Below are 25,275 nucleotides of genomic sequence, written 5' to 3'. Positions count from 1 at the left end.
GGGTAAATGTGGCCGCAAAGACCTGAAATAGTGCATGAGACCCGCCCTGGGTTTAAAGGACACCGCTGATTTCTGTTGCTTTTCAGGACTCAGCAGTGAATCCTAAAGTGGGTGAGAAGTAAGCCACCCCCGTTCTTATGAGTTCAGAGATGCAAAGAAGAGAGGGGAGAGAGAAGCAGTAGTTCATTGGGCAGAGCAGAAGAGTCTGAAGGGGGAGGGGCGGGGTAGCAGTATTTTGCACAGATGAGAATCTAGGAGGCTTGCTGGGGGGAGGGGCAGCTAGGCCTTGATCCTGGGCACTGCTCAACATCTGGAGCCCAAGACCTTCAGGGCCTCCTCTGAGGCTTCTTCTCTCCTTGAGCCATATGAAAATGCTCCCTAGCATGTAATTATTAAGGTAGGAAAAGTCTTTGGCTATGGGTGGAATGAGACAGTTTGCTGGAGCTGTCACTCCAAGTGAGTCCTCAAAGGTGCATAGACAACATGGAGATTGAAAGGGCTTGGGATCAGCTCACAGTAACTGTGACCCAGCACTTACTGGAGGCTTATATTAGTTTCTAGAGAAACGGAATCAAATAGAAGCAGGTGGGGGTCAATAAGAGGGGATTTATGATGGGGACTTCCTTATTTGATTATGGAGGTAGAGGTGTCCACTTTATGCCACTGTCAGCTGATGAACCAGGAAAGGGAGGGATCTCCAACTTAACATCATCCCCACCCCTGTAACTAATGAAAATAAACTCTGAGATTGGGACTGGACGCCAATGTCTTCTGTGCTTTAAAAAAAAAAAAAAAAAAAAAAAAAAAAAAAAAATTATCTCAATCAAATACTTACTACAAATGAAAATAAGTCTAAGAAATTGTCAAAACTTTGTTGGTGCATGACATTTCCACTCACAGAAAAAGCACAAGCTAGAGCCTTAGGCAATAGTAAGAATAGCTATAGTTCTATTTTTAGAAAACATTTTTTAGAGGTGAAGAGGTGAAATGAACAAGTTTTTCATGCTGGAGTGATGACACTGGGAGCCCTGTCCTGATCAAGCATAGGCTGAAGATCTACTTTCAAGTTCAAGGCATCTATTTTCATTGGGTGAGTGGATGTGGGAGGGGCCAGGAGGACTATAAGATCAGCCTTCGGGGAACCAGAGTTCCATCCTGCTCACCAGATAAGAGGATGTCAAGTTTGGTCTCTATTGGGCTGTGTCGCGTCCTGCTGTTTCTGGCCCCAACTGCCTTTTGGGCACCCCTGTGTGCTGCCGCTGGTGAGTGAGCTCTATGCGTTTCCCGGAGGTGCGAGAGCTGCCCGGCTACTGCAGGGAGGCGGGCGGGTTTCTGTGAGAGTCCAGGGAACCCTCCCGGTTAAGATGAGTGGTCTGGTTTGGTGGGGAGAGGTGCTGGACCTGACGCGAGTCATTGCCACCACATGCAATTTCGCTTTTTTTTATTTTTTTTTAATATGTATTATTTAGTTATCGGCGGGTACAGCATCTTTGTTTGTATGTGGTGCTGAGGATGGAACCCGGGCAGCACGCATGCCAGGCGAGCGCGCCACCGCTTGAGCCACATCCCCAGCCCCGCAGTTTCGCTTTCTAAGCACCTTGCCACCCCGACGTCCCGCGTCCTAAGTCCGTGCTTACTTGCCCCAGCCCTGCGCCTTGCTCTTCCCTTTTGGACATCCCGGTCCTCTGTCGCCTCTGGATTCCCGAGGTGCAGGCTGAGTTTCTCCTTTGAAAGACATTGAAGGACCCTTTGAGGTCCGCGGCTCACGGAACCTCTTCACAACAGTATTGGGACAGTTCGGGCTCCTGAAGCCCCTGCTCTCCTCGCAGTCATAGGCTTGTTTTCAGCTGAGCTCCCTGGAGTCCCCAGTTAGGAGACCTTTTTCTTCTGGCCCTGAGCTGGTAGAGACGTCCCAGCCCCATAGAGCCCTTCCTGCCTCTGTGAGGACTGTGGCTGCATCTAACACTCAGACTGAGGGAAGTGACCAGCTAAGATTGCTGAGTCAAGATCTTCTTGCTGGGGCTTTTTCCATTTCCACCCACATTGTCCCCTGGACTCCTGCGCCCTGGGATGCTGTCCCCCCTTGTACTCCTCTCACCCTCACATGCTATCTATTTTCTAATATGCCTGTGTTTTCACCAGATCTCTATGCCTCCTTCCCTGTCACCCAACATGTCTCCTCAGCCTGTTGGCTTCCCCTCACCTCCCCCACTCCTGCTGTGTTTTCAGACCCATTTCTAAGGTAGACACTGCATCCTAGGTCTGTGCTTCCTGCACACTAGATACCCTGTCTCCCCAACCTCAGTTCTTTCCTCCTATTCTTAGGGGCCATTTCCTACAAAAAGTTTTATCCACTGTTGCCTCTGTACCTCACCCAAACTTTCCAGAGCCCCAACTTTTTTTTTTTTTTTTAATGATGTTTAGTTCGATTTCCTCTCCAAAAATTTTTCTGTTGACAAATAGTTGAATCTATTTCTGGGATGTAATGTTATGGATGCATTTTAGAATAATCATTTTGGGGGTAATTAGCATATCCATCACCTCAAATATTTATGGTTTCCTTTTGGTCAGAACATTTAAAATCTTTTCTTCTTGTTATTTAAAATATACAGCATTAAGTGGAGAAGCTTTGTTGTGCTAGAGAACACCAGACTCTTCCTCTTATCCAAATGAAACTTTGTGGCCCTTTACCAGTGTCTCTCCTTTCTCTGTCCATTCATTTGTCTCTGTATGCCTGTTTTTTTGTTTTTTAATTTCTCTTAGGGTCCTCTACTTTCTGCCCACATTGTCACAAATGACAAATTTTCCTTTTTTTTTTTTTTTTTTTTTGAAGAAGTTTCTGGTGATAAAATCTGAGGCCTTGTGACTGCTAGGCAAGTCCTCTCTCCCTAAGATACATTTTCATCCTTAATTTCCTTTTGTTAAAAAGGCTAATTGATATTCTATTGTGTGTATATCCCATAATGGTTTGGTTTGGTTATCATGCAGAGCTCCCTTGTGGCCTCACAAACAAGGAGGCCACAAACCCGAGGCCCATCCTCCTGCCAGTCAGAGGACTGAGCCCCTCGGCTGAGAGCAGATTTGCAGCAGGTCTAGTGTCAATGAGGACTTTGGTCAGAGACAGACAGCAGAAAGAACCAGCCCTGTTCCCTCTGCCTCCATTAAGGGGAGTAAGGTTGAATCACATGGCTGACTGTTTCTCTTTTTCTTCTCTAGTGTCCCCAGTAGTGACTGTTATCTGCAGTGAGGCCTTGGAGGACACCATCAATGCCACATGTTGGGCTTTTGGATTCTATCCCTGGATTATCTCTTTGATTTGGTTTTTGGCGAGGGGGTTCTTTTTGAGGGTGGGCTGCTGTTTTTCCCAGGGTGGCCTCCAACTCCAGGCTCAAGCAATCCTCTTGTGTCAGCTTTCTGAGTAGCTGGGATTTTAGGTGTGCACTAGGTGGTTTAAGACAGTCTTTAAATCCACTCATCTTTTGGAGGCCACTTAGGTTGCTGCTATATCTTGATTGTTGTGACTGATGCTGCAGTGAACACACAGTGCAGGGAATCCAGGGAATCTGGATTCCCATTACTTTGGTGTGAATGAGGTAGTGGGATTGCTGGATAAAGCAAAAATTTTAGTTTTGGGAGGAACCTCCATGCTATTTTCCAAAATAACTCTACTAAATTACAACACCAGTGGTGCACACCCCTTTTTCCACCTTCTTGCTATTACTCTTTGTGTCTTCACAATGACCAATCTAATAAGTGTGACACATATTTCCTTTTGGTTTTAATTGGCATTTGCATTCACTCACATATCTGTTGGCCATTTATGTATCATATTTTGACAAATGTCTCTTCAACTTCTTTGCCCATGTTAAATATAAGGTTATTTGTATATTTTGTGTATTAAACCATTATCTGACCTATGATTGTTTTCTCCCAGTCTCAGGGTTGTCTCTTCACTCTATAAATTGTCTTCTCTGCCATGCAGGAATATTTTAGGTTGATGCTATTCCAATGGTCTATTTTTGCTTTTAGTTATCTCACCAGGAGGCCAAAACTATGTTTTGCATGTTCTTGAGCTCCTGATTCCAGGAAGAAAAAAATCATCTGTGGTATCTTCTTTCACAGGGTCCCATAGTCTTCGTTATAACCTGAAAATGAGATCCCAGAACCATTTAGTGCACAGACAGTTCTTTGCTGAGGGTCTCTTGGATGATCAGCCCTTCCTGCACTATGACAGTGAGAGAGACAGGGCAGAGCCTCAGGCACTATGGGCAAAGACAGTCCTGGGAGCCGAGACCTGGAACACAGAGACCCAAGACTTGGCAGGGAGTGGGAAAAACCTCAGAATGATTCTGGCAGATATCATCAGTCTGCAGAGGCAGAAAGAAGGTGAGTGTGGGTGGGGGCAAGGGTCTTTCTGCAGAAAGGCTGGGGGCAGAGAGCGGGGACCTCTTTTCTCACTGCATTTGTCTGGGAAGGTCAAACATGGGGTCCATAGAGCTCAGCACATGGACATTGAAGAGAGAGAGAGCCATGCTGGGATCCTCTGTGGGCTGGAGTTTCTCTTGGTGGGCAGGGAGGCAGAGGCACCAGGGGATGCTAAAGTGACTGGTGGATGGGGGCAGGGTCTCATTCCCTCCAGGAGTCTTGGGGCTGTGAGATGCAAAAGAACAACCGCACCAGGGGCTTCTGGGATTTCTACTATGATGAGGAGCCCTTCCTCTCCTTTCACCCTGTGACTCACAGTTGGACAGTGCACCCTTCCTCGGCTCAGACTTTGGCTATGGAAGTCAAGAAGCACTGGAAATCGGATGATAGTCCAAGCAAGGCTCAGTGGGCCCATGTGCAAGGAACAATTTGTGGAAGACTCCAGAAATATCTGAACTCCTGGATAGCCTTCAATAAGACAATAGGTACCCCAGCCCCTATTCCCCTAGAGCCTCAATATAAGGGGCCTTCTCTGTACTATGGGATGCATGTGTTCTCTGTGAGGGTGATGTATTCTGATTTCCCCATCCTTTTATTTATTTATTTATTTTTAATATTTATTTATTTTTTAGTTCTCAGCAGATACAACATCTTTGTTTGTATGTGGTGCTGAGGATCGAACCCGGGCCGCACGCATGCCAGGCGAGCGTGCTACCACTTGAGTCACATCCCCAGCCCCTCCCCATCCTTTTAAACCACTGCATAAAGACAGGAGGGTTTGGCCATCTATGAACTGTCTGGGCCACAACGAGGAAATACCCTGAGCCTCAGGCAACTGGGGTTAGGCAGGAGTTGAGCCCTCTTCTGCCCACCTGCCTGCCAACCTGCTTATCATGCAGAGCTCCCTTGTGGCCTCACAAACAAGGAGTCCCCGTAACACCCCCTCCTCACATCAACATGTGCAAGTTAGAATGTGAGGCCACAAACCCGAGGCCCATCCTCCTGCCAGTCAGAGGACTGAGCCCCTCGGCTGAGAGCAGATTTGCAGCGGGTCTGGTGTCAATGAGGACTTTGGTCAGAGACAGACAGCAGAAAGAACCAGCCCTGTTCCCTCTGCCTCCATTAAGGGGAGTAAGGCTGGATCACATGGCTGACTGGTTCTGCTTTTTCTTCTCTAGTGTCCCCAATAGTGACTATTACCTGCGGTGAGGCCTTGGAGGACACCATCAACACCACATGTTGGGCTTTTGGTTTCTATCCCTGGATTATCTCTCTGACTTGGCTTCAGGATGGGGAACCACTGAGCCAGGACACACAGCAGTCTGGGAGTCTCTTGCCATATGGGAATGGGACCTACCAGACCTGTGTGTCCACCAGGATTCCTCAAGGACAGGAGCAGAGATTTACCTGCCATGTGCGACATAGTGGGAAAGAGAGCACTGGCACTGTGCCCTGTGGTGAGCCTGGGTGTCCCAGCAGGGGTTCCCAACTGGGTAGGTCAGTGACCAGGGTGGTGAAAGGGAGGAAGTCTAGAGGCTCTGGAACCCAGATGGTAACATGTGTGTTTTCAGGGTCGGCCCTGCTGCTTCAAAGCCGATGGCGAGCCTCTCTAGGTGTGGTTGCTGCTGTTGATGCTTTTCTTCTTCTTCTTCTCCTTTATGTGCTTTGGAGCAACAGGAGGGAGACAATTGCAGCTGCAGAGGGTTCAGGTAAGAAAAGTGGGCAGTGGATGGAGATGGCAGGGTCATTCTGGGTTGAAGGGTCCCTCATGCCTCATTCTACACAGAGTGCAGTGGAGGTGACCAGACTTCTGGAACAGGCAGACAAAGTATAAAAGGATCTGTGATTTGTTTCTTTAGAAACTCTAGAGGAATCCCACAAAGGCTATTGCCTCTGGTTTCTTCCTGTCTGCCTTCCTCTTTCCTGTCTCTCCACCTGTCATGTGCAAACCAATAAGAAGAACCATGAGGCCTGTGGCACCAGTGCCCTGCCTCTGCTTCCCCTGGGAGGCCCATGTAGAGCAGGCCCAGGGGTCTTCAGCACATGTAGTTATCTTCTATCTTATCAGCATCTCCAGTCACTCTTCAGGGGTGTCTTCTGTGTGTGTCCACTGGGTCACTAGGGCATGTACTCCATCCCAGGCCCCACCACAGTGGTCGTCCATCAGGAGAGGCTTCACAGATGTTATGGAAAAATGAAAAAGCAGATGCCTCCAACCATCTGGGGAGAGAAACCAGCCATTGTGGGGCAGCTGTGGTCCCTGTTTTTCTCCTACCTGGTGTTAGAGTTTCTATGTGGAATATCTCTCAAAGGCTCATGGGTTGCAGGCTTGGCCCCTGGTGTCGGTCCTACTGGAAGGTGTGCAAGCTTTAGCAGGTGGGCCTAGTTGGAAGAGGCATTCCTTGAAGGGAACATCTTGTTCCAGGCTCCTGGCTCTCTCCTTCTCTGCCACCTGGCCACCACATAGCCACCATGAAGTAAGAGTGTCACTCTGTCATGTGCTGGCCATCATTATTTTCTTCCTTTCTAGCTCACAGAAATGGGGCCAAGGGACCCTGGGATGAAACTGGTGAAACTTGAGCCAATGTAAATCTTTCCTCCTGAGTGTTTTACCTCAGGTGTTTTGTCAAAGTAGTGAAAGCTGACTGTGACACTTAGGGTTTCCTGTCCAGCCCCAGAGGGCACGCTCCCCAAGGACTGTGTGTGTTGGTGTGTTGAGTCTGTGCTCTATGGCCTCTGCTCACCCTGCCCTCCCTTGGCTATTCCCCTTTATAAGATGGTCATTCCCCTGTGCATTTGGAGTAAGGGATAGTCAAAACCATTCCCTTGTCACCAATCAGTTACTGGAGGGTCAGGAAAAGAGAAAACAGGAAGTTGGTGTTTCAACAGGAAACGAAGTTGAAGCATATACAGTTTGGAGGATCTTTCTGTTGTTTCTGCCCCTTCTGTGGGTTCAGCAGTGGGGGCGGTGAGTGGTTGGCCCCTTGGGGCTGGGAAACCTGCCCCCCAGCAGGAGCTGTTCAGGTAACTCTCCCTCCAGGGCAGATGGCTCAGTGCTCTCTGCTGCTCTCACCTGCAGCATCTGCTGTAGGGTGAAAGCTAGTTCTGGTTCTCTGTGGGGAAAAAGAGTTGCCTACTGCCGCCCCTGTCCAGCACAGGTGGTGAACTAAGGTCACTCGTGTGAATTTAGGATGATGCAAAATAAAACATACACACAAAATACCTTTACACAAGCTTCAGGACAACTTTCCCAGCTCCCGGCCTCAAGTTCCCCAAAAGGAGAGCAAGAGAAAGTCACAGAGGCTGGCGAGAGAGAGGGCAAGCACGTTCAGAAGTGGGCTTTTATTTGGGGGGACGCTGTTGTTTTTTAGAAAGTTCTATCCAAAAAAGGCAGAAGGGTTAGGGTTACAAGGGAGCAGGTGAGTGTAACTCAATCCCAGCGGTACACCTACACTTGAAGCCACGCCTTGCTATCTGAGCTGGAACAATGTAAAAGTCACTAAGAAATGTAGTAGTTGGTCAGAGCCCCCTGTGTCAGGACTTGAAGGTGTGTGTGTTCATTCAGAGCAGCTCCCCACAGCCTGCAATTTCACTGGAACATATGCAGAAAAGAGTGAAGGTTAGGTGTTCGTATTTCCAAATTTCTTCTCTAAATATTCATACCCAATAAAAATATTTCCATTTTCAGTACATCATTTTTTTTCTTTTAGAAATAGTGAGGATTGGGCTGGGGATGTGGCTCAAGCGGTAGCGCGCTCGCCTGGCATGCGTGCGGCCCGGGTTCGATCCTCAGCACCACATACAAACGAAGATGTTGTGTCCACCGAGAACTAAAATAAATAAATATTAAAAAAAAATTCTCTCTCTCTCTCTCTCTCTCTCTCTCTCTCTCTCTCTCTCTCTCAAAAAAAAAAAAAAAAAAAAGAAAGAAAGAAAGAAATAGTGAGGATTCACCCACGAGTGCTCTACCACGGAGCTACACCTCTAGGGTTGTGGCCTGTGTGAGTCCCTGCTAGGGCTGGGAGAAAGAAGGTGAGACAGTCTCAGGAAGCAGGAACCCTTGGGGAGTAGCTGATTTCCTGGGGCAGATGGGCCAAGTAGGCCCTAGGAGGGTAAAGTACAGATTAGGGACCTGAGTAAGTGTTGGGGGTCAGGGATTCTGCATCTGCTCTGTGTGGGCTACTTCAGGTCAGGTGAGCAGTAGACCAGGGGGCAGGCATGTTTTTCTGGCTGGGCCTGCTGGTGCCCCTGGACTTCCTGGTGGGCTTTCCAGTTAGGAGCTGCTGGCTTAAGGCTGAGAGGAAAGAAGGCTGAGCTGCAGCTAGAGCAGACCCTGCTGGATGAGCACCTGCCCCTGCAGCAGAGGACGCCTGGATATTAAGGGGTAAAGGCCTGTGTGTGAACCCTGTGCCCAGGATTGGCAGAAGGAACTGCCTTCTATGGCAGGTCCCTATTCTGTCAGGAATGGTTGGGCAGAGGAGCAGGCACTGGGCTTCACTTTGGGATCTTGTCCCTTACTTCTTTGGTCTTTCATTCCCTTGAGGGATGCATGGTGGAAACTGAGGCAGGTGATGCTGCTGGTGGATTTAGGAGAGGAGGCTGGTGAGGAAAACTAGTGGGGGCATTTTCTTCTCTCACTCAAACTCTGAATCTGATTTTGGAGAGTCTGAGAAGAGAGAGGTCCTGAGGAATAAATGTCATATTCTGCAGTCAATTGAACACTGACTTTTCCCTTCTCCCATAGCTCAGGAGCTCACAAGTCCTGAATCATCAGCAGATGGTGAAGAGGAACCATAACAGCACCTTGCAGCTTGCGTCAAGCTTCCAGGGTGATGCTGTGGAGCACATCTGCCCTGAAGAGTTGGAGCCCTAGTGTGATGAACTGGAGAATCACATTGATGGACAGGACAGGGTTGGAACTTTGAGGTGTCCTTATGCTGAGCAATAGGGGTTCATTGGCCTGGGGGAAAAAAGTGACTGGCGGGTGCTTATGGCCTGAGATATTGAGAGTAAGGGACCCAGAATGTGTGTGAATCAGATACCAGCATCTGCCACCATCAGTCCAGCTGAAGCATGCAGAGTGGTGGCGAAGAAGACACTCCATTTTGAAGAATACGACTTTTTATCCCTAGGGACATTTCTCAGAGTCTCCAAAATCACATTCAGAGTCTCTGTGAGAGAAGAAACACCATACCAGCTACTTGGAAGGCTAGGGCAGAAAGATCACAATTTTGAAGCTAAGCTGGGCAAGTAGTGTAATTCTGTCTCAAAAACCCAGGGAGAGGGCTGGGCTTGTGGCTCAGTGGTAGCATGCTTGCCTAGCATGCAAGAGGCACTGGGTTCGATCCTCTGCACCATATAAAAATAAAGACGATAAAGTCCATCAACAACTAAAAAAATATTAAAAAATAAAGAAAAAGAAACAGTGAGAGGCAGTGGACTGGGGATATAATCAGTGAGAGCATCCCTGGGCTCTATCCCCAGAGCAAACATGCAAGCACACACACAACTAAATTAGTATCAGGATTCACGTTTCTATTGTAGCAACTCCAAGTTAACCATTGAAATGATTTTTGGGGGTGGTACTGGGTACTGGAAATTCAACTCAGGGATGCTTTACCACTGAGCAACATCTGTAGTCTTTTTGTTTTTGTTTTGAGACAGGGTCTCCTTAAGATGTTGAGGTTGACTTTAAACTTGCAATCCTTCTGCCTTAGCATCCCAAGTCACTGGGATTACAGGTGGGCACCACTGTACCCATGATTAAAATCATATTTAAATAGATAATAACATACTCTTAAACTATAAGCACATGGTGTATATCAGATCTTAAGTATTTTTCCATCTTGCAAAATGGAAACTATGTCCTTTCAACAAAACCTCCCCACCCTCTGCCCTGGCAACCAGCATTCTCTTTGCAGATTCTAAGAATGTGACTGCTTTAGACACTTTATTAGTGGAATCTTGGAGTATTTGTGACCTCCTCTGCTTCCATGAGGCCAGAAGTGCACAGTACAAACTGCAGTCTCTGAATGTGAAAACTTAAATATAATGAGCATAATTGGATTCTAAGGTCAACAAGTGGTGGCACTCAGTAGCCAAAGGCCTTAAGGTAGATGTGGCTTCTGTAATGGACACCTGCCATAGCAACAGTCAGAGTAGTGTGGCTGGTGCCCTGATGGCATTAGCTTTATATCACTTATCCTGATATTCCTAGAAGTGAAACAGTTGCAAAGCCTACTCATTTCTTACTTCATGTGTATAAGATAAACATTTCTGGGACAAATGAACACACATCTACCTTGGTTCATAAGAACAAAGACACAATCCCTCCATCATCTGCCAGACTTGAGCCAGTTTACAGACCCAGAACCCCGGAATGAAGGGAAGTCAGCTTCCTCGAGGAAGGATCCCTTTCAGTGCACTACTGAAAATTCCTACAGTTCATCCTACTCCCAGCCTTCATCAAGGGACCCTAGGTGCTATTAGTAGGGAAACTGTGCATTGGGGAAAAGGAAATAATCAAATATTTTATTACTCTTGGACATTGACTCTAAATTGACACTCATTTCCAGAGACACTAAATATCACTATGGCTCCCCGATCCAAACAGGAACTTATGGAGATCAGAAAATCAATGGAGTTTTAGCTCAGTTTCTTTTCAAAGTGGACCAAAATGTTTACCCATTCTGTGGTTATCCCACAGTTCCTAAATGCATAATGCAGTAAACCATTTCAGCCACAGGCAAGGTCTCCAGGTTGACATATTGATGTTAGAATGGGGGCCGTTGTGGTGGGAAGGCACCACCTTCTAGCAGAAGCTGCTAGAAATGCCTCTATCTAGGCAAATAATACTGCACTCCTGGATAGACTACAAAGATTAGTGATTGCTAGCCCAATCCCATTGAACTCAACTGTCTGACCTCTGCTGCAGAAAGAGGAATTTGAAGAATCACAGTGGATTGTTTTAATCTTAACAAGGGGCACCTTCCAATCGCAACTACTATGTCAGATGTGGTTTTATTGCTTGAGCAAAATAACACATCCCCTGGAAACTGATATGCAGCCATTAACCTAGAAAACACATTTTTTTTGGGGGGGGTGCTAAATAATCAACTCAAGGACTATTTACCAATGAGCTACATGCCCAGTCCTTTTTATTTTTTATTTTGACACAAGGGATCGCTAAGTTATTGAGGCTGGCCTCAAACCTCATGAGTTTCTAGAATTACAGGTGCATACCACCACACCTGATTGGAAAATGGCTTTATCTCCATTTTTGTCCATAATGCCTACATTAGCAGTTTGTCTTTAGCTCTCAAGGACAGGAAAATACATTCATATTCTCTCTCTCTCTCTCTCTCTCTCTCTCTCTCTCTCTCTCTCTCTCTCTCTCCCTCTCTCCTCTCTCTCTCTCTCTCTCCTTTATGATGAAAAAAAATTGTATTTAGAATTATCCAGCTGGATGGAGTTTAAATGACCCACATTCTATGGGACCATCCAAAGCAACACAATTAGGAGCAGTTGAGCATGTACCTCAGGATATTTGGGCTACCTCCAGAGCAGCAATGACGGGTCCATTGGAAGATGGGTCATGGGTGGATCTTTCTTTCTTGGTGCTAGGGATTAAACCCAGGCTTTACACATACTAAGCCTGCATTCTACCTCTGAGCTACACCCCCAACCCTTGTATTTATTTGTTTTGAGTCTCTGGATGCCTTTCAGCACTGCTTTCCTGGTCTTCAAAGCCTTGACTTTGGCTTTGGGAAGACCAAGATTTTTCTTCTTTGTTTTCAGAGATACTTTAGTGAAGAGGGCACATTTGCTATCTCATTCCAGAAGATATCAACTCCTAAGACCTGTGTCATAATTTGGTTCAGAAGAGTCTTTTTTTTGACATTGAGTTTTGCTATATTACCCAGGCTCACCTTGAACTTGCAATCCTCCTGCCTTAGCTCCCTGAGTTGGTTGATTTATAGGCACAAACTCTCTGACCTATCCCCTTAGGGTTTTAATTGCTTTCCCTTTCAGAAGAAGCCATGATTTTCTGTTGTATTGATGACATTATGCTGATTGGATCTAGGGACTGAGAAGTAGTAAGACACTTGCATGTTACAGGGGAAAAAATATATTTGACAAAATTTAGGGTCTTCTACCTCATTAAAATAGAAATCCAATGTTAGGAGTAATGGAAAGATATTCCTTCTAAAGTGAGGGAGGAGTCATTGCATCTGACCCCTTCTATAAATATTAAGGAGGCACAATGCCTAGTAGGTCTCTGAATTTTGGAGGCAGAACCTTCTTCATGTGGCGGTGCTACTCTAGGCCATTTACTGAGTGAACTGAAAAGCTCCTACTTTTGAGTTGGGCTCAGAACAATAGAAAGCTCTACAATAGATGCAGGCTGCTGTGCCAGTGGCAGGTAGGGATGCTGCCTAGAACCTCTATCAGCCCCACTAGGTGAATTGATGTGCAGGTCCCTTAAGATTTTGGAGCAAAACCCTGCTATATCCACAGGTAACTTCTTCCCATTTGAGAAATTGAAATTGGCTTTCCACCAGCAGCCTCTGCCACTGAGACTGAACAGTTAACCTTGGCAACCAAGTTACCATATGATCTGAGCTGTCCATCATGTGCTACATTTATCTGACTCAACAAGTTGTAAACTTGTGTGTACATAGGAGCACTCCAGTGTTACAGGCTAGTGGTGTATATGAGTTCAGGCCTGAGCAGGCTCTGAAGGCAGAAGTCAAATACATGAAGAAGTACCCCAGATTCCATGCCTATCACTGCTGCTCTACTACCTCCTCTCCCAATCTGTACCTTTGGTCTCATATCCCTATGCCCAAGTGACAGAGAAAGAGAAATCCTGGTCCTGATTGACAGATGGTTCTACATGATACGCAGACAGCATGCACAAGTGTACAGCTGCCATACTGCATTCTGTTCCTGGTACATCCCTGAATGATCCTGGTGGATGGCACCCTCCCAGTGGGCAGAATTTGAAGCAGGAGAGTGGGCTGTTAACTTGTCTTCTAGAGAAAAAGGCCAAATGTGCAATTATATATCAATTCTTGTGACCAATGGATTTGCTAATGGATTTGGAAGGAACATTATAGTAATTTAGTGACAAGGAACTTTGAGGAAAGGGGTGAATTCAGTAGAGGAAGACTTTAACAGTGAAGTGGATGGGGTACATCATTTTATAGATTCCAGACATCCTCTATCCCCAGCCACTCTTCCTATTGCCCACTGGGCTGCTGATATATGTGGTCATGGTACCATGGCTGGAGGTTTTGCATGAGCTCAGCAACAAGGACTTACTTTTGCTTTCCAAGGCCAAGTTGGTTGTAGTCAGTCTGCCAACAGCAGGAACAATGGAATACCATTTCCCTTGGTGAATAGAAGCTAACTGTGGCAAGTCATTTACACTGGACGGCTACCATCCCTGAAGCAGCAGTGTTTTCTTCTTATTGGAATAGACAATTACCCTCTATGGATTTACCTTCCATACAGGCAATGCTTTTGCCAAAATTTTGTCTGTGGGTTACAGAATACCTTTGGCATCATCATGATGTTCCACACGGCATTGCTTCTGATCAAGGAAGTTACTTCACATCCAAAGAAGTAAAGCAATGGGTTGGTGCTCATGAATGTCTTACCATGCTTCCCACCATCCTGAAGCAGGTGTCTTGGTAGAATGGTGGAAGGGTTTTTTGAAGTCAGTTACAGTGCTAACAAGCTTGCATTACCTTGCAGGGCAAGGGCAAGGTTTTCCATAAGCTTGAATATGCTCTGAATCATTGTCCAATATATAGTGCTATTTCTCTCAGGCCAGGAATCAAATTGGAAATGAAGTGGCCACATGCTCTCTTGCCTCTAGGGACTTATTGGCAAAATTTATGCTTCCTGTACCAGTACCTTTGTGTTTTGCTGGCTTGAGTTCTAACATCCACAGGCAGGAATACTGCCACCACAAGACACATTGAACTGAAAGTTAGGCCAAACCAACAGCCAATCAACAGACTTACTGTGCTAACTGAAATGATGGATGCAGACTATTTAGGGGAAATTGGACCACTATCCCACAATGGAATGAGGGAAATGGGTCTGGAGAGCAGTAATCCCTGTGACCCTCCTCAAAATGAAATTAGCTTTCACCATTTTGCATTTGTACTTGTATATATATGTACAGTTTTGATTTGCATTTTCCTGAATGCCATCTTTATTATTTTAAAATTCCTTTTTAAAAATGTACAGTTAAACAATGAGTGGTATTCCTTATTACATATTCATATATGTGCACAATTTAATTTGGTCAATTTCATTTCTTAGTAACTCATCATTCTCTTACCTCCACTCTCCCACTAGTCACTTTCCTTCCTCTACTGGTCTCCATTCTAATTCCATTACTTTCCCATCCCTTCTGAGTGTGGCATTTTGACTTAACAAACTTCTCAAGTTCCATTCATTCCCCTGCAAATGGCATAATCCATTCTTCTTTGTGGCTGAAAAAAACACCATTTTGTGTATATACCACATTTTCTTCATCCATTCATCTGTTGGCAGGCATCTAGCGTGGCTCCATAATTTGTCTATTGTGAATTGTGCTGTAATGAACAGTGATATGCATGTGTTACTACAGTATGCTCCCTTTAATTCTTTTGGATAAATCATAAAGAGTAACATAACTGAGTATTATGTTGGTTCCATTCCTGGACTTTTGAATTAGCCTCCATACTGATTTCCACAGTGATTGTACTAATTTACAGTCCCACTGACACTGAATAAATCTTTTTTCCACAACCTCATCAGTATTATTATTATTTGTATTCTTGATGACTATCATTCTTACTAGATAAGACAAGATTTCAGCGTAATATTGATTTTTATTTTCCTGAATGCAAATCCCTATAGCAAAAGATGTTGAACATTTTTAAAAGTCATTTGTATTTCTTCCTTTGAGAAGTATTTATTTGGTTCATTTAGCTTTTGGGGGGGTGGTACCAGGGATTGAACCCAGAGACACTTAAGCACTGAGCCTCATCTCTACCCATTTTAAAATATTTTATTTACAGACAGGGTCTCACTGTGTTGCTTAGAGCCTTGATAAGTTGCTGAGGCTGGGTTTGAACTCACAATCCTGCCTCAGCATCAGAGCCATGGGATTACTGTCTTGTACCACCAAGCCTGGCTCATTTAACCATTTATTGATGGGGTTTTTGTTTTGTTTTGGTTTTGGTTTTGGTGTTAAGTTTTTTTATTTCTTTATATATATTCTGAATACTTATCTTGTTGGAAGAGTATCTGGCAAAGATTTTCTCTCATTCTGTAGGCTCTCTCTTCATGGTCTGAATAATCTCCTTTGCTGTTCAGAACCTTCTTACTTTGATGCTATACATTTTATTAATTCTTGGTATTATGTCCTGAGCTTTAGGAATCCTATAGAGAAAGTCATTCTCTTTGCTTATATGGAGGAGTTTTACCCTGTTTTCTTCTAGCAATTTCGAAGTTTTTGTTGTAATTCCTGGCTCTTATTCCAATTGACTTTTGGACAGGGTGAGATATTGAAATGTTCTTTCATTCTTCTACCTTGGATATTTGTTTTTCCCAACACCATTTATTTAAAAGACAGTTATTTCTTTCATGTATGTTTTTGGTGCCTTTGTCAAAGATCAGATGACAGACAACATCTGTCTGGATTTGTCTCTCTGTATTCTATTCGGTTGCATTGATCTATGCATCTATTCTTATTTCAGTACCATGCAGTTTTTGTTACTATAGCTTTGGAGTATAATTTGAAGACAGGTATTGTGATGCTTCCAGAATTTTTTGTCTTTTTTGGGACTGTTTTTGTGGGAGTTTTTTTGTTTGTTTGTTTGCTATGAATAATATAATTGAATTTTGATGGGGTTTGCATTGAATCAGTAGATTGCTTTTGGTAATACGGCCATTTTAGCAATACTAATTCTATGTATCCTTGAACATGGGAAAGCTTTTCATCTTTTACTGGCTTCTCAATATTTTTCCTCAGTGTTGTTAATTTTCAATGTAGAGATTGCTTATTTGGGATTTTTTAATGTTGATACTCATAGTTATAAACTTTCTTCTGACAGCTGCCTTCTTAGTCTCCTAGAGATTGTGATATATTTCTTTTCAGTTGATGTAAAGATTTTTAAATCTTCTCCCCTGATATTTTTTATCACTTGTTAAAATGTCCAAAGTGTATTGCTCAATCTCAGTGTGTTTATATAGTTTCTATAGTTTTTATTGCTGTGGATTTGTATTGATTACATTATGATCTGATAAGATGAAAAGAATTATTATTTTTATTTGCTAAGACTTGTTATTTGATGCAATATATGATCCATTTTGGAGAAGCTTCCATGAGCAGCTAAAAGTAGTGTGAATTTGATTGTTGTTGGCTGAAATATTCTAAAGATATCTGTTGGGTACATATGAATAAAGTTTTAGGCCTGAAGAATCTTTTATGAGTTCATACCTGAATGCCCTATCTATGTGAAAATTGTGTTGAAACCACCTATTATTATTATTCTTCGGCGATCTATCTGAGTCTTTAGGTCAAGAATTACCTATTATTTGTAATTAGGTGCACTGACATTTAGAGTATAAATATTTACTCTGTTTTCTCTTGGTTTTGGAATGTTCTCTTTACTAGGATAGATTTTCTCCTCTGAGTAATTTTGGCTTGAAGTCTACTAAGTCAGATATGAGTAGCTAGTCCTACTTACTTTAGGGTACTGTTTACATGGAATATAATTTTCCATTCTTTCACTTCATCCTTTGAATATTTTGCTGTGTCAAGGGTCATACAAATACCATACAATGAGGTCTTATTTTTTTATAACACTTTGTGACAGCATCCATATTTCAATCGATGATGTGACCACTTAAATTCCTATAAAGAGAAGAGAGATATGTATGAATTCTTGCCATTTTGATAGATTTCTAATGTTTAATTTGATTCTATTTTTTATCTGCTTAGCAACACTTGTGGGAAGTCACTTTGAATGGTTTGTGTTCTCTGTCCCAGAGTGGAGAGGCCTTGACCATCACTACATCTCATAGTGACCTGGACATTGCCCTAGTCCTGGAAGTTTGAGGACACATCTTCAGATGTAGGTGTGTTGCCCTATGGATTGAGCTAGGCTCACCTGTCCCTTTGTGATATTATCCCTTTACCCTGTTTGGGATAGAATGTTCTATGGAAACACTTTGGGTGCGGACTTCCTAGATGTCAATCAACCTGCTGACAGCAGACATAAGGAAGCTAGACTCAACCCCCTGAAACCTGACCCCTTGCCTCATTTGAATGGCTTCTCCTTAGCTTGGCTCCAATGTACTCTTTCTTGCTTTATTCAAAATACCTGCATTCTTGGGTCTCTTGCTGTCTAATATTGAACTTTAGTGAATTCCCTCAGGCACCCACTTCAATGAAACACAGCACTCCTACTGCTTCTATTCTGAGCTGTGGAGCAACTGGAAAGTACAGCCTTTCTCTATTCTGCCATCTTTGATTCCTCGTTCTGTATAAAACTTAAATATTTAAGTCATAAAAACATGGATCCCATTCTTTGCTCCAAAGAAGTAAGAAATGGATCTGGGCACAGTTTCAGAGAGCAGCAGAGAGATATTCTTCACTACCTGCATCTTCCACCTGACTGTATCCCTGGAAGAGAGAACAACATGATCTTTCAACATCATGTCTCGTCATTGACAATATACATCCCTTTTCTCCTCAAGAGAAAAACACATTTAAATGTGGATTTAAGACCCCTCCCACTCTGACACTGATCACTGACCTCAGTAGTCCCTATCTGGCTGGGCACCAAGATGGCTGGTGGGCTTGTTACAAAACACTCAATCCTGTCCACAGACCAAATATCCCAGATCAGTAGGCTGGACTAAGGAGAAGGATGCAGATGCCCTCTATCCTACTGCCAATGTGCCAACCTCACCTGCATTTCCAGGATAGATCTCAGTTCAATGTCTTCACTGAGTGCCTGCCATGTCCCTTCTCTCAGATGCCCTTTCCAGAGTATTCTGCTGCTCCACTGAGGGCTACTCCATCCTGCTCTTTTTGCAGTCTGATATAAGGGGTGTACCACTGATTCTTCCTTCTTATACCCCAGCTTCAGTCCATTAGGAAGTGCTGGGAAGGCAATCCACAGAAAGGATCTAGGATCCAATCACCCCCACCATTTCCATTACTGACACACCAGGGATGAGACTGGCCTCTCTAGTCAGGAACAGAACACTGATTCCCTGCAGTTTCTACTGCCTTTCTTGATTCTCTTTGGCATTGTCTTCTCATCATAGAATCCATAGTGCCTTCTACAACACAAGTCTTTTTATAAGGGAAGTTCTATTATGATCCTCCTGTGCTCAAGCTGTCTTCTACCTCTCTGACTCACACAGAAAAAAGATTCAAAGACTTCCAGGAACTTTCAGGCCTACAGGATCTGAACACATCATTGGCCTCTACTCAGTGACCCTACTCAGGGCACACCAGAGTACTTACTCTCCAATGACCACAGGGACATGCTCCTGCCCCAGTGCATTTGCATGCTGTTTCTCTCTGACTGGAAAGAACTTGATCCTGACATCATCAAGATGATTTCTTATGTTCTTCATCTAAGTCATGTCCACCTGCTGAGGGGTGGATATCAGTTTTCTTAGTCTCCACAGAGGTTAAAAAGTCATGGAAATTACCACAAGCCAAATGGCTTTATGTAGTTCTACTTATGACCTCACAGTTATATAGGTTCCAATCCCCCAAGAGGCTCACAGGGTCAAGGTGTCACAAGTCTTTGTTCCTTACTGGAGGCTCCGGTGAGGAATCTGCTTCCAGGTTCAATATGGTTATTCTGAGAATTCAGTCCCTATCTCCTGGCTGACTGTCATGCAGGGGCCACTTTTAGCTCCTAGAGCCCTCTCTCAGGTCCTCATATGTGCCCCTTATAGCACATCTCATCTTTCTTCCACTGGAACTTCTCATGTCCCCTCTGCTGCATCTCCTCTGCCTGCCTCTCCTGTAGCATCTCTCTGAATCCAGCCAGAGGATGATCTCTGCTTGGAAGTTTTACTGTGATTTGATAGGGCCACCCAGGACAATCTCCCCATTTTCAGATCTTCACTTTGGTTGCATCAATAATGTCCCTTTTTAAAAAAATTATTTATTTATTCATTTATTCTAATTAGTTATACATAACAGCAGAATGCATTTTGATTCATAGTACCCGAATGGAGAACAATTGATTTCATTTCTCTGGTTGTATGTGAAGTAGAGTCACCCATTCGAGTCATAATACATGTATCTAGAGTAATGATATCCATCTGATTCCACTATCTTTCTTACCCCTATTCCTCCTCCCTTCCCTTTCCCCTATCCAAAGTTCTCCAATTCCTCCCATGCTCCCCACCCCATTATGGGTCAGCATCCACTTATCAGAGAAAACATTCAGCCTTTGTTTGGGGGGGGATTGGCTTACTTCACTTAGATGATATTCCCCAACTGCATCCATTAACCTACAAATGCCATAATTTTATTCTCTTTTAATGTTGAGTAATATTCATATATATATATCACAGTTTCTTTATCCATTCATCTACTGAAGAGCATCTAGGTTGGTTCCACAGCTTAGCTATTGTGGATTGTGCTAATGTAGCTGCATCACTGTAGTATTCTGTTTTTAAGTCCTTTGAGTATAGACCAAAAAGTGGAATAGCTGGGTCAAATGGTGGTTCCATTCCAAGGAATCTCCACACTACTTCCCAGACTAGTTGCACCAATTTACAGTCCCACCAGCAATTAAAGAGTGGGCATTTTCCCCCACATCCTTGACAACACTTTTTTTTTCTTGTATTCTTGATAATGATGAAATCTTAGAGTAGTTTTGATTTGCATTTCTCTAATTGCTAGAGATGTTGAATATTTTTTCATATATTTGTTGATCAATTGCATATCTTCTGAGAAGTGTCTGTTCAGTTCCTGGCCCATTTATTGATTGAGTTATCTTTTTTTTTTTTTGGTGTTAAGTTTTTTGAGTTCTTTATATATCCTAGAGGTTAGTGCTCTATCTGATGTGCATGTGGTAAAAATTTGCTCCCATTCTGTAGGTTCTCTCTTCACTTCATTGTTTGTTCTTTCTTTCATTTTTTATTTTAATTTGTTATATATAACAGCATAATGCATTACAATTCATATTACACAACTAGAGCACAATTTTTCATATCTCTGGTTGTACAGAACATAGAGTCACACCATTCGTGTCTTCATACATGTACTTACAGTAATGGTGTCCATCTCATTCCACCTTCTTTCTAATCCGCAAGCCCCCTCCCTTCCCCTCCTTCCCCTTTTCCCCTTTGCCCTATCTAGAGTTCATCTAGTCCTCCCTTGCCCCACTGCATTATGAATCAGCAGCCTTAAATCCATCCCATTTATTGATTCTTGATATTAATTTTTATGCTATAGGAGTCTTATTAAGGAAGTTGGGGCCTAATCTGACATGATAGAAATTTGGACCTACTTTTTCGTCTAATAGACACAGTCTCTCTGGTTTAATTCCTAGGTCCTTGATCCACTTTGAGTTGAGTTTTGTGCATGGTGAGAGATAGGGGTTTAATTTCATTTTGTTGCATATGGATTTCGAGTTTTCCTAGCACCATGTGTTGAAGAGGCTATCTTTTCTCCAATGTACGCTTTTGGCACCTTTGTCTAATATAAGATAACTGTAATTATGTGGGTTAGTCTCTGTGTCCTTTATTCTGTACCATTGATCTACATGACTATTTTGGTGCCATTTTTGTTACTATTTCTCTGAAGTATAGTTTAAGGTCTGGTATTGTGACACCACCTGCTTCATTCTTGCTAAGGATTGCTTTGGCTATTCTGGGTCTCTTATTTTTCCAGATAAATTTCATGATTGCTTTTTCTATTTCTTTTTTTTTTAATTTTTATTTATTTTTTTAGTCATACATGACAGTAGAATGTAATTTGACATAAAATACAGACATGGAATGTACATACATCAATCATATTGTCTATTCTATTCTGCTGCCCTTCTTATCCTCCCTACTCCTCCCCTCCTCTCCCATCCTTTCTCTCTATCCAATCTAATGTGACACACTTTTTTTTCTTTTTCTTATTACAACATCATATATGTATTCCGTATAACATGACGTTCTCCTTCCATCTTCCGTGCAACTCCCCTTCTCCCTCTTTTTCCCTCCCACCTCTCTTCCCTATTTAATGGTAGTCTTCTTCTCATGCTCTTCCTCCCTATCCCATTTTGAGTCACCCCCCTTAGAGAAGACATTCGGCATTTGTTTTTTTAGGGATTGTCTGCTCTAATGCCATCCATTTGCCTGCAAATGCCATGATTTTATTATTTTTTAGTGCTGAGTAATATTCCATTGTGTATAAATGCCACATTTTTTTTAATCCATTCATCTATTGAAGGGCATCTAGGTTGGTTCCACATTCTAGCTATTGTGAATTGTGCTGCTATAAACATTAATGTGGCTGTGTCCCTGTAGTATGCTCTTCTTAGGTCTTTTGGGTATAGTCCGAGAAGGGGAATAGCTGGGTCAAATGGTGGTTCCATTCCCAGCTTTCCCAGGAATCTCCATACTGCTTTCCAAATTGGCTGCACCAATTTCCAGTCCCACCAGCAATGTATGAGTGTACCTTCCCCCTTCATCCTCGCCAGCACTTATTGTTGTTTGACTTCATAATGGCTGCCATTCTTATTGGAGTAGTTTTAATTTGCATTTCTCTGATTGCTAGAGATGATGAGCATTTTTTCATGTATTTGTTAACTGATTGTATATCCTCTTCTGAGAAGTTTCTGTTCAAGTCCTTGGCCCATTTGTTGATGGGTTATTTGCTTTTTTGTTGTTTAACTTTTTGAGTTTTTTGTATACTCTAGAGCTCTATCTGATGTTCCCAGGATGTAGACTCCCTATTCACCTCGCGTATTATTTCTCTTGCTGAGAAAGAACTTTTTAGTTTGAATTTGTCCCATTTGTTGATTCTTTGTTTTAATTCTTGTTCTATAGGTGTCTTATTAAGAAATTTGAGGCCTGCCCCCAAGTGATGAAGATTAGGACCAACTTTATCTTCTATTAGACACAGAGTCTCTGGTCTGATTCCTAGCTCCTTGATCCATTTTGAGTTGACTTTCGTGCATGGTGAGAGAAAGGGATTCAATTTCATTTTGTTGCATATGGATTTCCAGTTCTCCCAACACCATTTGTTGAAGATGCTATCCTTTCTCCATTGCATGGTTTAGCACCTTTGTCTAATATATGGTAGTTGTAATTTTGTGGATTTGTCTCTGTGTCCCCTCTTTTGTACCATTGGTCTACCAGTCTGTTTTGGTGCCGGTACCATGCTGTTTTTGTTTCTATTGCTCTATAGTATAGTTTAAAATCTGGAATCGTGATACCACCAATTTTACTCTTCCTGCTTAGAATTACTTTAGCTATTCTGGGTCTCTTGTTTTTCCAGATGAATTTCATGATTGCTTTTTCTATTTCTGCAAGGAATGTCATTGGGATTTTGATGGGAATTGCATTGAATCTGTAAAGTGCTTTTGGTAGTATGGCCATCTTAATAATATTAATTCTACCAATCCATGAGCAAGGTAAATCCTTCCATCTTCTAAGGTCTTCTTTGATTTTTCTGTTTCTATAAGGAATGTCATTGGGATGTTGATTATAATTGCATTAAATCTGTATAACACTTTTTGTAGTATGATCACTTTGACAATACTAATTCTGCCTGTCCAAGAATAAGGGAGATCTTTTCATCTTCTAAGGCCTTCTTCAATTTCTTTCTTTAGCACTATAGTTTTCATTGTAGAGGTCTTTTACCTATTTTGTTAGGTTGATTCCCAAGTATTTTATTATTTTTTTCAAGGCTATTGCAAATGAGGTAGTTTTACTAATTTCTCTTTCAGAGGATTTGTCTCTGATATACAGAATTGCATTTGATTTATGGATGTTGATGTTATATCCTGCTACTTTGCTGAATTCATTTATTAATTCTAGAAGGTTTCTGGTAGAAATTTTCAGATCCTGTAAGTATATAATCATGTCTTTGGCAAATAGTGATTGTTTGAGTTCTTCTTTTCCTATTTGTATCCCTTTAATTTCTTTTGTCTGTCTAATTGCTCTAGCTAGAGTATCAAGAACTATGTTAAGTAGAAGTGGTGAAAGAGGGCATCCCTGTCTTGTTCCAGTTTTTAGAGGGAAAGCTTTCAATTTTTTTTCCATTTAGAATGATGTTGGCCTTGGGGTTAGCATAGATAGCTTTTACAATGTTAATATATGTTCCTGTTTTCCCTAGTTTTTCTAGTGTTTTGAACATGAAGGGTTATTGCATTTTGTCAAATGCTTTTTCTGCATCTACTGAAATGATCATATGATTCTTATTTTAAGTCTCTTGATGTGATTAATTACATTTATTGATTTCCATATGCTGAACCAACCTTGCATCCCTGGGATGAACCCCAATTGATTGTGGTGCACTATCTTTTTAATATGTTTTTGTATTCAATTTTCAGAATTTTATTGACAATTTCTACATCTATGTTTATTAGAGATATTGGTCTGAAGTGTTCTTTCCTTGACGTGTCTTTGTTTGGTTTTAGAATCATGTGATACTAGTCTCATAGAATGAGTTTGGAAGTGTTCCTCTTTTACTATTTCATGGGATAATTGGGAGAGTCTGGTATTAGTTATTCTTTAAAGGTCTAGTAGAACTCAGCTATGAATACTCTGGTCCTGAGTTTTTCTTGATTGGCAGGCATTGATAGCATCTTCTAATTTATTGCTTGAAATTTATCTGTTTAACTTGTGTATATCATCCTGATTCCGTTTTGGTTGATAATATGACTCTAGAAATTTGTCAATGTCTTCAATATTTTCTATTTTGGGGAGTATGAATTTTCAAAATATTTTCTAATTATCCTCTGTATTTCAGTAGTGTACATTGTGATATTTCCTTTTTCATTATGGATTTTAGTAATTTGAGTTTTCTCTCTCATTCTCTTCATTAGTGTGGCTAAGGGTTTATCAGTTTTATTTATTTTTTCAAAAAAAACCAATGTTTTGTCTTGTCAATTTTTTCAACTGTTTCTTTTGTTTCAATTTTATTGATTTCAGCTCCAAATTTAGTTTGTAATGTCCCTTTCACCATATGATACAACCTCTTCACTCTTCCAAAGATTAGGGTGTGGGAATCTCTGGGAACTATTCGTCAGTCCCTGCCTCTTCTTGTGTTGAAATCAGTGAGGAGCAAGGAGATAGCACTTCTGAGAGGGTGAGGAACAAGGAAACGCTAAGTGTGCAGAGATGGGGAAATTGCCTGGGGTGCCTGGGAGTGCCCATGATGAATGGAGTTGGGGGCTCCCATTTAAGATAGGGTAAGGTATTGGGAATAGGGAGCAGAATGGTCTGAGAACTCAATGTGGAGCAAGGACCCCACCCCAGCTGCTGGCCCAAGAATACATTGTCCCCATGGAAACCCCCAGGGGAGAGGACTTCACTGGGCCTTTGTCCTCCAGGAGACCAGGTTTCTGTTAGAGCTGGCAGGCAAGGATATCTTGAGAGGATTTTGTAGGTTTGTTTTTCATAAGTTGAGAATTCCAGGAGATGTCATGGGAAGATTCCAGGATTTGGGAAGAGGGCACAAGAGGAGACAGAACAGGGGTGTGCAGAGCCTCACGAGGATGACAGTGCAGAATGTTGAAGGGGACCTAGCATGGCTAACCAAACAGGGAAGGGACACAGGTGGTTAGTCCTGGGGGATTCAGGACAGGC

At 42.7% G+C, this 25,275-nt stretch overlaps 1 protein-coding gene across 1 annotated transcript; it reads left to right on the top strand.

The window, feature by feature from the left end:
* Nucleotides 1–1,174: 1,174 nt before the first annotated feature.
* LOC143402022 (MHC class I polypeptide-related sequence B-like) lies at nt 1,175–9,298 on the top strand. The gene is made up of 7 exons (XM_076859542.1): nt 1,175–1,262; nt 3,217–3,276; nt 4,123–4,386; nt 4,623–4,910; nt 5,604–5,882; nt 8,614–8,618; nt 9,170–9,298. The coding sequence occupies exons 1-7, from the start codon at nt 1,175–1,177 to the stop codon at nt 9,296–9,298; spliced, it is 1,113 nt and encodes a 370-aa protein (XP_076715657.1).
* Nucleotides 9,299–25,275: the final 15,977 nt, after the last annotated feature.

This window comes from Callospermophilus lateralis, chromosome 6 (genome assembly GCF_048772815.1).
Source record: "Callospermophilus lateralis isolate mCalLat2 chromosome 6, mCalLat2.hap1, whole genome shotgun sequence".
In the NCBI taxonomy this organism is placed as follows: domain Eukaryota; kingdom Metazoa; phylum Chordata; class Mammalia; order Rodentia; family Sciuridae; genus Callospermophilus; species Callospermophilus lateralis.
The sequence above is the reverse complement of the archived record's forward strand: the minus strand, read 5'-3'. Positions and strand labels throughout refer to the sequence as shown.

Excerpts from the sequence above, each read along its gene's own strand:
- LOC143402022 (XM_076859542.1), top strand. The coding sequence starts at position 1,175 with ATGTCAAGTTTGGTCTCTATTGGGCTGTGTCGCGTCCTGCTGTTTCTG. Across the intron at positions 3,277-4,122 it reads GGACACCATCAATGCCACAT|GGTCCCATAGTCTTCGTTAT; the intron begins GTTGGGCTTTTG and ends CTTCTTTCACAG. Across the intron at positions 4,387-4,622 it reads TCTGCAGAGGCAGAAAGAAG|GGTCTCATTCCCTCCAGGAG; the intron begins GTGAGTGTGGGT and ends GGATGGGGGCAG.